Genomic DNA, 13,722 nt, shown 5'->3' with positions numbered 1-13,722 from the left:
AGCTAGTGGGCAGCAAAGAAAGACTTGAAGTTAATCTGCCCACCTTCAAAAATTGTAATCACAGGGGCGCCTGGGTGGCTCAGTCGGTTGAGCGTCCGACTTCAGCTCAGGTCACGATCTCGCGATCTCCCGGTCCCTGAGTTCGAGCCCCGCATCGGGCTCTGGGCTGACGGCTCAGAGCCTGGAGCCTGCTTCCGATTCTGTGTCTCCCTCTCTCTCTGCTCCTCCCCCGTTCATGCTCTGTCTCTCTCTCTATCTCAAAAATAAATAAACGTTAAAAAAAAAAAATTTTTTTTTTAAATTGTAATCACAAAATTTTGATGCCAACTGGTAAACACGATTGGGGGCTGGGAAGCCTGGAAATGAAAGTCATCATCTTTATGATGCTGTCTTTTCTCTCTCTCCTCCCGACAGGATCACAACCACAGCTGCATGTATGATGGATCTACGAAGATATCCTCTGGATGAGCAAAACTGCACTCTGGAGATTGAAAGTTGTGAGTTACTTGGACAGGGGAATGAGAGAGAGGGACGTTTGCTTGACCCAATTAAATTCAACCTTGCCCTGAGTAATTGGAACTGGGATACTTTTAGCTACACTTTCCTGCCAATTTTTCAAGAGATTCACAGTCCAGTGACATTTCCCTCATATCGGTGGCTCAAGGGTCATTTCAATGCAGTTATACTTTTGAACCACTAGAGAAAGTCCACTTATTTTGGCTGGACAATGTATGAACTCATGCTTTCTCCTTAGGGTAGAGTTTCTCCCAAAGCCTTCTAATCCCCAAGCTGCATTAATAAGAGAGGCAAAACATTTTAACATGAAAAGACCTTGTGAGATTGTTTTCGGTTCTGTAGTCTGGACATGTGAATGACTGTAAATTGTTGTCTTTTAGAACAACACTATGTTAGAGTCTTGTGCACATTTGGCTTTCTTCATGGGAAGAACAGGATGATAGTATTCATGAGGCTTGTGCTCTGGGCCAAAGAGTTGATATTTTTCAAGTCTAGTAACTGCTTTTGTTTGTCTTCTGGGATTGTGTTTCATTGATTGCTTTCTTGACAATTAGAATATCTTAGTCACTAATATTTAATCTGATTGACTCTGTTTCGTAGTTTCTCAGCCATCAACATGCAGGCAGTTGAGCCCATCAATTGTGAATACCAGGCCTAGGTGATTTCCTGGTTTTTAGAGGCACAGACGGGTGCAGGAGGTAATTCAGAGCATTCTAAAACTGCTTAATGTAATGTGAGAAATAGAGAGCTATTTATTTAGATAACCTAAAATACTCCCAGATCTAGATATCAAAATACCAAAGGAACATTCCAGATGACCCTATATTATTATTAAAGAGCAAATGTATTCACCAGTGTCTGATTATTAAGCAATTACATTAGTTTTCTAGTTTGTTGTATATAGGCTTGGAAATAAATAAAAATGCTTATGCAGATATAGCTATATATTTAGACATGCACATTGATCTACTACCACTAGAACCTGGAATGAACAAGAACATTCATGAGTTATTCCTTAATTAATATTCTAACTTTAAAATACAATGTATAAATAAGTTGGTTGAAGAATGTTAATATACAAAAGTATTGATGGTGACTTTGGTTTAAATGCCAATGACAACCAAAATTAAACCATAGAAATGAAATATGAACCCAACTGTTTATTAATGGCTAATGAGGTTTTATAAATAAGGCTGAACTTTAGCTAAGCAAGTAAACCTTAGCTTTTAGAACTGATATGGAAAGAGCAGGATGAATAGCTTATTCGTATGGGTTGGCTTTTACCCTTGACCTCTCTTCCATTGATTCTACTGATTTGTTATCTTTGCTTCTATGCTGGCATTAAGGTATGACAACCTCTTGAAATTACAAGATCTTCCGGTTTACACCGTTCATTTAAAGAAGCAATGAATTTTGACAAGTATTTGAATTATTTCTGTGTTATAAATTGCAAGTCCTGAAATTAGCAGCATTTTTCTCACAAAATATATATTTTATAATTCACATCAAGTTTTTCTGTTATCATAGGTTTATACTCCTCTTTAAACAGAGATTCTCTTTGTTCATATTTAGAAAATATATGACTTTTAGGTCCATTTATCATACCATATAATGACTCAAACAAAAACTGTAAATGAGGTATTAAGTTAAACACAATTTTTGTGGGACAGGTATGGGGGGAAGCCCAAGCATCCTGATAGTCCAAAGTTATCATAAAATATGATATCAAGCAATAGGTGGTGACCCAAGTATGTCATAATCATTGAGGCATTCAGTAAAATACAACCAGATATCTGGACAGGTGGAAGGCCTAGTAGCTAGGACCCTAAAATCAGCTAATATGTATGAATGCAGGAAGATGGTAACCATCATCAAAGTGATCCAATAGCAGTTCACAAAAATCTGGTCCCTAAAGGTATTTACCTAAAGCAAAGCAAAACTCAAGCCGGGAGAATTTGTGCAATGAGGAGTCTATGAAGGTAGGAACATGGGAGAAAGGGGACAGGAGCGGGAATGGAACTGTCTTCTACTCACCAAACAACACCTCTGTAACATAAGTATTTCTAATAACATTTGAGAGTATGTATCTGAGGCTTAGAAAAGTAAAATAATTAACCCAGAACCACAGGCAAGGATAGTGGTAAAGAGGATTCAAACCCAGGTAATGTACTTTCCTTCACAGAATCCTCCAATCAATAGGTGAGCAAAGAAGCAAAGAGCACCCATCATTAGGGGTGTAACACCTAATAAAAAAAATAAAGAAAAAAAAGGGGTGCCTGGGTGACACAGTCGGTAGAGGGCCCAACTCTTGATTTCAGCTCAGGTCATGACCCCAGGGTTACAGGATCGAGCCCTGCTTCGGCTCTGCAATGAACATGGAGCCCGCTTATGATTCTCTCTCTCCTCCTGCCCCCTCCCCCTCTCATGTGCACACTCTCTCTCTTTCTCTCTCTAGAATTAAAAAAAAAAAAAAGTTAAAAAAAAAAGTATAACACCAATTGGAATCACTCTCAGCTGGGTTAAGATTGCTGAGTCAACCAAAGACTCGTCTGTAGTTCCTAAAATTATCCCTCATAAAGGTTAGAATAGATCTCAGAAGCTGAAGCAAAATTTTGCATTTAGGTTAAAGGTCAAATGATTGCAACTGTGGAAAGAGAGGATAGTCTGTGGAGGCAGGAAACTGAGTAGTCCTTGATTCCATTGACATTAACCTAAAAAAAAATTAAAAGCCTCAACATTGCTTACTAAATCAACATTATTTTACTTAAAAATGTGTCCCTTTTAAACAAGAGATTAATCAGTGTAAAGAGATTTTAAATCTTTTTTTGTTAATTTTTTTTTTTAATGTTTATTCATTTTTGAGAGACAGAGAGAGAGCATGAGCTGGAAAGGGGAAGAGAGAGGGAGACAGAATCTGGAGCAGGCTCCAGGCTCCGAGCTGTTAGCACAGAGCCCGACGCAGGGCTCGGACTCTCGAACTGCGAGATCATGACCTGAGCTGAAGTCAGATGCTCAACCGACTAAGCCACCAGGCGCCCTGAGATTTTAAATCTTTATTTTTTTACATTTATTTATTGTTGAGGACAGAGAGAGACAAAGCATGAGCAGGAGAGGGGCAGAGAGAGAGGGAGACACAGAATCCAAAGCAGGCTCCAGGCTCTGTGTCAGCACAGAGCCCGATGGGAGTCTCAAACTCAGAACCATGAGATCATGACCTGAGCCGAAGTCGGACGCTCAGCCAACTGAGCCACCCAGGCGCCCCTCGAGATTTTAAATCTTAAGAGTAAAAACTTCAAGTAACTAAGTAACATATGGCAATAATATGGAGTTTGAATGAGCTTTGCTTGTTCTTGCCTAAGTATATAATTGATGCGTTGCTAAGTATCAATAAATACTGAATCTGTCAGTCATCTATTTTTTAACTCTACATGGAGAGACATGTGTTGCATTATTTGCTGAAACAGCTCTCCCTGAACTGACAATTTATGAAGACTGTAACTGAGCTTTAAAGTGATTATAAATGAGAAGCTCCAGTATTAGTTGGGAGATAAGAATGATAAAGTAGAGATTCTGCCAAGGTAAGATTGCACCAATCACACTTTTGTGACCAGTGGAGTAGAAACTTTACCTACCTTACAAAATTTACTGGCTTATGTTCTCTCCCATCACAGTCCCAAGGATGGGGAAATGTTTTCCTTGGTTAGGTCCTTTGAGACAAATTAAAGGTGTTTTGCTTCACTTTAATGTCATCTAGTCAAGTAAAATTGGAAAGGCCATAAAGCCTTATTAAATTGAAAATTTACTTGAACTTGGAGCACATTAATAGCTTCTTGCCCCTGGGATGCTATAAAATGAGTTAATGGCACATAGAAAATTCAATCAAGGAGTTTAGTATTAAGAGCACTTGGAATTTGAAATCAATAAAGCTATCATGTGAAGGCTTGATAGCCACAAGCTTCATAAACATACGAAAAGGGTTCGGGGTAACAGTCATGGAGGTTTCAGGTGTCTTTTCCCATTCCCAGAAGCAACAATTGAGGAAAATCTCCATCCTAATCTTACCCTCTGACTATCAGCAGATAGTGTCACCTCTCACTATACCCCAAAAAGTAGAAGCCATTTCAGGCCTGGAATCTCTCAGTGGTCTGATCATTATGTCTTCATCATTCTGACTTAGCCCTCTGTATTTCAAAGGAAGAGATGCTTCTATTCCTTGAATACACTGACCTGATCCCAGTGTTCAGGATTCCATTGCTTTCTCCTCTAATTGATTTTCCCAAGTTAACACACACCTCTACCCCTGATTTCCTAGATCCTCAATCTCACCCAGTCTGCTATCTCTCTTCACAGCCTAAAAACTAGCTGAAAACTCTTCTTATCATAAACATCTCTACTCTGTGCCCACATCTCTCCTTAAACGTTTCCTAATCTCTCTGCTTTCTATTTCTACAAACTGCTTGAAAGATTGGTTTATATTTCTTGTCTATTGTCTCAACTTCTTAACCTACTGTAATCTGGCCACCCAACTCCCACCTTCACTGACAATGTTTTCAGAAAGGTTACAATCTCTTTACATTCCATCTTTATTCCAATGATCCCCAAATTTGTAACTCCAGCTCAGATCTCTTCAAGGTCCCAGATCGATACATAGCACTGTTCTTGACATATCTATTTTGGTGTTGCAAAGACATCTTAAATTTAATTTGCTCAAAACTTATCAATTTTTCCCTCCCAAATGAGTTTCCTTTTTAGTCTCCTTCATCTCACTATCCAACCACCACCCTAGGATTAATTGTTGACATCTCCCTCACACTCCTCCTATTCAAGTACTCCTATTTTCAAGTACCGTCCATTCTACTTGCAAGGTATGTATCAAGTTCTTTCACTCTTTTCAGCCCTACTGCCACCACCATTACTTCTTACCTGAATCATTGTAGCCATGTTTCCATTGGTCTTCTTGCTTTCACTCTTGACTCCAGCCCATTCTATACCCAGCAGCCAAAGTGATCTTTGCATGGTATAAATCAAGTCATATTACTTCAATGCTTTAAAAATATTCTGGGGCACCTGAGGGGCTCAGTCGGTTAAGTGTTTGACTTCGGCTCAGGTCACGATCTCACGGTACGTGGGTATGAGCCCTGCATTGGGTTCTGTGCTGACAGCTCAGAGCCTGGAGCCTGATTTGGAACCCACGTCTCCCTCTCTCTCTGCCCCTATCCCTCTCCTGCATGCACTTTCTCTCTCTCTCTCTCTCTCTCTCTCAATCTCTCTCTCTCTTTCTCAAAAATAAACATTAAAAAAATAAAAAATAAAATGAATAACAATATTCAAAGGTTTCCCATTGCACCAGACTCTCCATGCTTCTTAATTTAATCTTCAAGCTCTGTGTGACCTGCCCTCCCTTGATATCTCCACTCTTATCTATAGTTATCTTTCCCTTCTTTTACTACATTAACTCCAAAACCCTAGATTCTTTGTGTCTTGCAGACTAAGCTTTCTTCTATCTCATTATCTTCACCACCTTATTCCTTCAGTCTGAAAATGCTTTTCCCCATTTTGGTGATTTCCTCTTCTCATCCTATAGTTCCCACCTAAGATGCCACCTCCAATCAGAGGCTTTCCTGAGAATCCAATCTAAATTAGGAAACCCTACTTATTCTCTTTCAAAACTCTGTTAGTTTCCCAAATGGCACTTAGTATTGTAGTATTTGTTTCCATCTTTATTGTTTTTTCCCCTCTGTGGACTATAAACTCCAGAAGGGAAAGGAGCATTGTTTTGTTCACAACACAATAATTAAAACCTAGTCTCCTACCTGATAGTATCTGTGGAGTGTATGTATGCTAAATATTTTGGGTCCAAACTTTTCAAGTCTTTTGAGTCTTAGAAGATAAGTCTAGCTCTAATTTTCTTAGATAAAATTTAAGGCAGGGATTTTTTATGTGCAATAAAATATTCTTTCATTTGTACAATTTTTATGTTCATGCTTTAAGACTAACTTAAAAATTTTAAATTGTAAATGTGTCAGTCAAGAGCCAGTTAGGGAAAGACAACATTTTACTTGAGGAACTTTGATAGGCTGCTAAATGTGATCAATTACTATCAATTGTGGGGTGGAGGGGGTGGGGCTTGACTTGAGTCATTAACTATGTCCCTCCTACTTAAACCACAATCAATTTATCAAGCAAAGGTACCATGTAATGACACTGGGTTATTTTTATACCTGTTTCTTTTTAAAAAATGATTTGGAAACTTTTAATTTAGGCATTGCTTTAATGTATTCAATTTAGTGAACTATCAATCTATCTTTTAGTCTAGGAATATTGTCATTGTGTTGATTTAAAAGTCTTGGTAGTAACACCATATACACAGAATGTCAAGCCATAGTCATATTGGATTATTTCCAAAATAAAATTGTTTCCTTGTCCAAAAAATAGCAAGTGATAAGAAAAATGTGTCTACCCAATAAGGCGGCCCAACTCAGCGATGGAAAATTCCCTGAGAAAATGTGATGTTTGCGAAGTGAAATGCTAAGATTTATTTAACACCTATAAATAAAATCAAAGTAAGTGTGGTATCCAGACATGAGACAGAAGCAGTTCTACAAAAGTCTGTCCTGGTAAAACCACATGTATCCAGTTCTTAATGCCATATTAAGATAATTTCCTTCGGAGGAAGAGACCAAGATATCAGGTAAGAAAATTTTAGGGAGGCATAACAGCTATTTCCAAATGTTTTAAATGCTACCATATAGAACAGCAACATTATCCTTGGTATTGTCCAGTGTATTAGTCAGGATTCTCTAGAGAAACATAACAAATAGATAGATAGATAGATAGATAGATGATAGAGATTTATTATAAAGAATTGGTTCATGCAATTATGAAAGCTAATAAGCTCAAGATCTGTAGGGTGAGTCAGCAAACTGGAGAGCTGATGGTATAGTTCTAGCCTGAGGGCCAGTAGGCTTGAGACCCAGGAAGAGCCAGTGTTTCAATTTGAGTCTGAAAACAAGAAAAAACTGATTGTCCCCATTCAAGGATAGGCCGAAAGAACTCTTTCTTATTCTGGGGAAGGTCAGTCTTTTTGTTTTCTTTGGACCTTCCATGGATTGGGTGTAGCCTGCCCACATTAGGGATTGCAATCTACTTTACCTAGTCTGCCAATTAAAATGTTATTCTCATGCAAATACAGCTTCATAAGAGCATGCAGAATAATGTTTGACCAACTCAAGTTGACACAAAACTATCACAACCAGAATGCAAGATTTGAACCCATTCAATTCAATTCAATTCAATTCAACTAGCCTTTCTTAAGTGGTGACCACATGTGGCTCTATGTATAAAGTAAATGCTGGTGATATAGCAGCAACCAAGCACACAGAGAGGCAAAAGTTATAAGAAGGGAGATGCAGAATTTGAGAGAAATACTTCCAATGAGCAAATGTGCCCGTTCACGAAATAAGTCTTTGCTAAAGAAAGACTTCCCATCCCACACAGAGTTTTCAATTAATTGGAAATGGCTACTTACCAGTATTAATGTAAAAGACATTCCTCTTTGAGAGGTCAGTTAATTATATAAACTTAAAGATGTCTTTAAGCCCTAAAATCTAGGACTCTGAGAGTGTATTTAATTCAGTCACATCACCAGTAAATTATTTTATGTGCTTTCCTAAAATATTGGTTCTAAAGTGATTCTGATATGTAAAGGATATTAGAATATAGAAAAAATGTTATGAATACATGAACACATACTCACAAGAAAAATATGAAATATAGGATAATTACAAGCAAAGCCTTTGAATCACTCTTACTTTATTGCTGCCTGCCAGATCATTAATTCTGATCTGAAATAATTTAAAAATAACATCTACAACATGCCGCACACTTTCTATTCATGGATGCTAAACACCAAAAATAACAGAAGTAAATTGAACTTCATGAATGATTCATGGCTTCCCTTGCTTTATGTCCCCATTGTCAAGGAAATTAGCAGCATTGGATATCTCCTTAGATAAATTTGATTTTGCCATATTCAGTAGACTACTTAATGAAAATGAATATTTCACATTTATGTTCATAGAAATGTTAATGAATTTTAGTGCCTGTAGCTTTTTTGATGAGCAGAGGGGTGGGTGTAGGGAAGAAGGGAATATTTCTGAATTAATTTATTCCTTTTTCCAGGCTGCTTCTTTGAAACTGTGAAAAAGCACTCTTTGTGAAAAGTCTCTGATCCTTTAAAGTTATAAAATAAAAGCCAGTGGAGGAATGGAGTTCTTTTCATGAAAATTAGTTTTGCAATCAACCTGACTATAAAGTTAGCCTTATAACTGTTCATTTCAATCCTAGAGACAGTTTAAGTTTATTTTCCATACTTGGATGAGTAGCTATGGAGATTGATGAGGATATCTCTGATTTACAGATTTAGATTCCTAGAAATTTCCTCTTTCCTTGCTGCTGTGAGGGATGACCATTTTGCTATCAGCTTCCAAAAAGGGAGTCAAAATAAAGATTATTACTTTGCCTAAATGATTTAGGTATTAACCAAACACTTAGAGACATATTTTATAATGTAACTTTGATCTAGAACTTGATACCCCTGCTAAACTGAGGGCTTTGGTTCACTTGGGATCCAAACTTAATAATAATGATAGCTAATATTTCTTCATTCTATACTGTGGGCCACACACTTAACAAAGATTTCCCATTGAATCTTCACCAAAACCCTACTGTTCTATCCCATTTTGTAGAGGAGGGAATCAAAACATCATGGTAGTAATTTGACTCAAGTCACAAAATGATAGTGGTCCAAATGGGATTTGAAATCAAGAAATCTGACTTGAAAGTAGAGATTTGGCCCTTCTTTGTAGCCTCTTAAGAAAACTCTTCTCTCTAGCTTCCCCACTGGGTGTGAATTGCATGGTTCTTAGGTCTGATATATCTGAATGCAAAGTAGACCCCTGAGAACAAAGCAGGTTTTAATTGGTCTTCCTTTTTCCTGAATCTGTCTCAGTTGAGTTCCTATTTGGGCATTTATTTTCTGACATTCTTGCCAACTAAACCAAATATTGATATAATTTAAAGAATAGCCATTATTTTACCAGGTCACTTCTATAATTGCAACAGATCCCACAATGGTCAGAAATCCTTTCTCTTCTAAATGGCTACAGATACTAGTTCCCAAATCATTTTCATATAGTGTTAGGTCTGACAGATTGCGGTGGTTCTATAGTTTCAAAATCTATTCATTACTCATAATTCTGATGCACAAGCACCTGTAATCTTGGAAATGCACATATTCTCTTGAGAGGTCTGGACTTGTATTGTTCTGTGAACCACATCCATATAAAAACTGTGTGACAGTATGTATAATTCAGTTTTTATTTAGGTGTCAGTTTCCACATTTAAATTGCTTTATTCTTATCTTTAAGATCAAAGATTTTAAAAAGGAGCTAGGGACGCCTGGATCTATTAAGTGTCCAACTTTGACTCTGGTCACAATCTCGGTTCGTGGGTTTGAGCCCCTGTTCAGGCTCTGTGCTGTGCTGACAGCTCAGAGCCTGGAGCCTGCTTCCGATTTTGTGTCTCCCTCTCTCTGCCTCTCCCCCTCTCGCACTCTGTCTCTCTCTTTCAAAAATAAACACTAAAAAAAAATTTTAAGGGAGCTTGCGAAATATTGATACCATGACCCCACCCTGGACAATAACATCAGAATTTGTGGAAGGTGGGCCTTTGCACATTCATTTAGCTCCCCGATGATTTCGATATGCAGCCAAGTTTGACAGGCACTGCATTAAGGCTATAATGCTTCGAATTTCTGCTCCTCTCTTTCTAATAGACCCAGTTCCCTAAATGGGAAACAGAATGGAAACAGAACTGAGAGAAGAAAGTATAGCAAAGAACACAAAAGAGCATGAAATTCAAAGAAAGAAATTATTGAAATGATCAAAGGAGAAAATTTAAGCTATTCTTTTCTTTATCCCCTCTGGCAGAAGGCTCTTTTTTTTTTTCTTTAAAAGTGGATGCCTTGAAATAAATAGATAGACCAATGGACCCTGCCTTTCATTGGAATTAAGTGCTTGAACCAGACATTCAAATCCATGTAATAATAAGTCAAGTTGTTACAAGATGCTACTCTATCTTTAAAGCCCCAATATATATACCACATATTAATATGAATGCAATCAATGACACATTAATTTGTATAATAATTCTGTGGTGAATGGGGTTATCTACTTGGGAAAGAGAGGTATGCACATTGGCTGCTTTAGTAACATTTTCTTTCATTTTAAAAAAAGAAAAAAGCTAGTCAAAATTTATATTTGAATTGAACACACAGCAACAGGCTTTAATGGGAATAGTTTATCAAACCGAAATCAAGTATAGTTTATTTGTTTCAGCCACAAAAAATAATATAATAATAATTTCTATATTTATCTTCATTTCCCTGCAACCTGTCCTATAGGCACTAACTGAACTCATTTGATTGTGTAGAAGGGCAGATTTGTCACAGAGCTCCCACTAGGTGACTGCATTGACTTCAAATAGATTGTATTCCCTGTGCTTAGATTACATAGACCTGCAATTCTGACAAAGAAAATTCCACTGAATAGAGCCCAAGCATTTCTGCTTTTACCTTAAAAACTGTCAGAGTGGAAACCCTTCACCTGTCTGATGCTCCCTGAGGGGCTTGTCAAACGTTAATGTGCATATGGGGATCTTGTTAGAATGCATTCTGGTTTCATGAGTTAGGCTGGGGTCTGAGAGTCTGAACTTTTAACATGCTACCCGGTGATACCTATGCTATTTGTGCATGGACCACACTGAGTAGTAAGAACTGAAGTAAAAACAAAAAACAAAAACCCTGTTTCACCTGTGTTCCTAGATCTACATTACCAGCCTGTTTGCTTCCTACTGAGATTTACATAATTAGCTAAAAGCCTTTGCCACACTGGTGGGTCAGCACTTGATTCAAGAGAGTTTCGGGTTTTAAATTAACCGAGGCAGAAAAGTCATTTTCAAGTGACCTGAATAACTTCCAAACACTGGAACCGGAACAGCTTAGATTTTGTAAAGTACCCCACGTATGGGACATTTGTGGTCTACCATTTTATATGTGAAAGATTCCCAGATATGGTATGTCATTCATTAGTACTTTTAAACCCACAGTGAAAATAATACTAATTATTTATATGCATATTTATATGCAGACTGCATATACACACGACACCAGCTCTGAGCCTTATACACCAGTCCAAAAGAAGTCACATAGGAAGCCTCTTATCTGTGGTAAGTTCTTTCTTAGGACAGTCAAGGTCTGTGGCAAAATGGAAGAAATTATTGGTGTAGCAAAAGAGCTCAAAAACTTAAAGTCTGGTGTATAGAAAAAAGTCTACATGTACATTGGATTCCCAAAGAATTAAAACAGGATCGTGTGGGTGAAAAAAAGCTAAACATACAGAGAAAGGAAAAGAATTAACCTTGGATTGGCCCATGACGGTAAGATGACATGAAATTCTAAGTTAGAGGTTTTTAGAAAGGAGGAATGGAGAACAGCCTGGAGGAGACGATGAGGAACAAAAAGGCACTTAGTGCAACTCCCAAGTCCAATATCAGAGATGTCACAGGAAAAACAGCCAGTACATTGAGAGGGCTACTGGGTAAGCTGTGTTTGCAAGGCTTTGGTGGGAGCAAGTGGTAAAGACAAGGACATTGAGGACAGAGGAGATTTTGCTTATGCTGGACTGCATTCCACTGGGCACTGGAGGAGGAATTTGGGAAATTGTGGAGGGTTGGAAGATAGAAGCAGAGTAGAGAGTATATAAGTCCTTAAGAGACCTCATTAAGACAAAGCTAAAGTGCCCGGTACAGTGTTTAAGGTAAAGTAAGTGGTAATCACAACCATCACCGATGTACAGAGCAATCAGATGTTTGCTCCCCCAGAATCCTGAAGTTTCAACTTTCACATCAGTTGTGAGTGCTCCTTTTCCTCAGTTTTGTCATACCTGTCCTCACCCTGATTGTTGCCACTATTGCTGCAATGTCATCATTGCTCTCCCCTCTTCATTTCTAACCATTTTCTCCCGTCTCTCTTAGCTTTTTCCTAAAAAGCTGATCTTTCTGGACATCACCATCCAATCAAAGCCCTCTTCTTCTCCACTCTTGAGCTGACTGATGACAGAGTGCCAGGAGCAAGTACTTGTTTCACTCTTCCTGGCTCTCTTTGTCTATTTCTGGGTTCCCAGAGGTTTCTGATTCTTTTATCATATACAAGCGATTATTGTGCACATCTCATTCCCAACACTGTCAGTACTTCTAGGATGACAAGATGACTATATCATAGTGCCCCAAAGACTACATTCTTAAGGTAGCACGTGTCTGGATGCACAAATACCATTCCCAAAAGTTTTAGATTATTAGAAATTAGATCATTGATCAACAACTAGAGAAACATTCCATTGATATTTTAACATGGCATTCAAGACCAATGCATATATATATATATATATATATATATATATATATTTGCATAAATTTATATATTTGCATAAATTTATATATTTGCACAAATATATATGTGTGTATATATATACACACACATATATATGTATATTTGGTCAGGATCACAGACCAGTGACTCAATTCCTTTTAGATTAACTTGGGATCACTTGAAAAGACTCTATAGGCACTTCTCCTATCTTTGGCTGCTGAAATACAGCTACTGGTTGCATCATATTCCTGTGTATCTCACTGCCAAGTGGACTACTTTTCAACATTCTTTTGTGTGTTCTGTGAAGCACCATACAAATGATTGTTCAGCCTACTTTATAGGCAAGAAAGTGATGTGACAAAGAATTTGGCCCACAGTTTCTTTCCCTAATTCTCAGGAAGGAAATCTCCATTTGTTGCATTTGAACAACTATGGCCCCCTACACAATTATAGATAAAGCCTCCATTTCCTTAAGAAAGGAAAATGGGTGGCCCATCAATCGGCACACTTTCAAAAAATATCACTTTGTGGATTTATCAGTCCAGTCTCTCCCTAAGAGTTTCGAGAACAAAGCAGGATATTTAAAATTTTTTTTTTAACGTTTATTTATTTTTGAGACAGAGAGAGACAGAGCATGAACGGGGGAGGAGCAGAGAGAGAGGGAGACACAGAATCGGAAGCAGGCTCCAGGCTCTGGGCCATCAGCCCAGAGCCCAACG

At 37.9% G+C, this 13,722-nt stretch overlaps 1 protein-coding gene across 2 annotated transcripts in view; it reads left to right on the top strand.

Moving 5' to 3' along the window:
• GABRB1 (gamma-aminobutyric acid type A receptor subunit beta1) overlaps nt 1-13,722 on the top strand; it is a 380,009-nt gene that overhangs the window by 279,164 nt on the left and 87,123 nt on the right. For both annotated transcript variants that reach the window (XM_042936466.1, XM_042936464.1), the window contains exon 5: nt 415-497. In XM_042936466.1, coding sequence (XP_042792400.1) covers nt 415-497 — 83 coding nt within the window. The remainder of the gene's footprint in view (nt 1-414; nt 498-13,722) is intronic.

Source organism: Panthera leo, chromosome B1, assembly GCF_018350215.1.
Source record: "Panthera leo isolate Ple1 chromosome B1, P.leo_Ple1_pat1.1, whole genome shotgun sequence".
NCBI lineage: Eukaryota > Metazoa > Chordata > Mammalia > Carnivora > Felidae > Panthera > Panthera leo.
The sequence above is the reverse complement of the archived record's forward strand: the minus strand, read 5'-3'. Positions and strand labels throughout refer to the sequence as shown.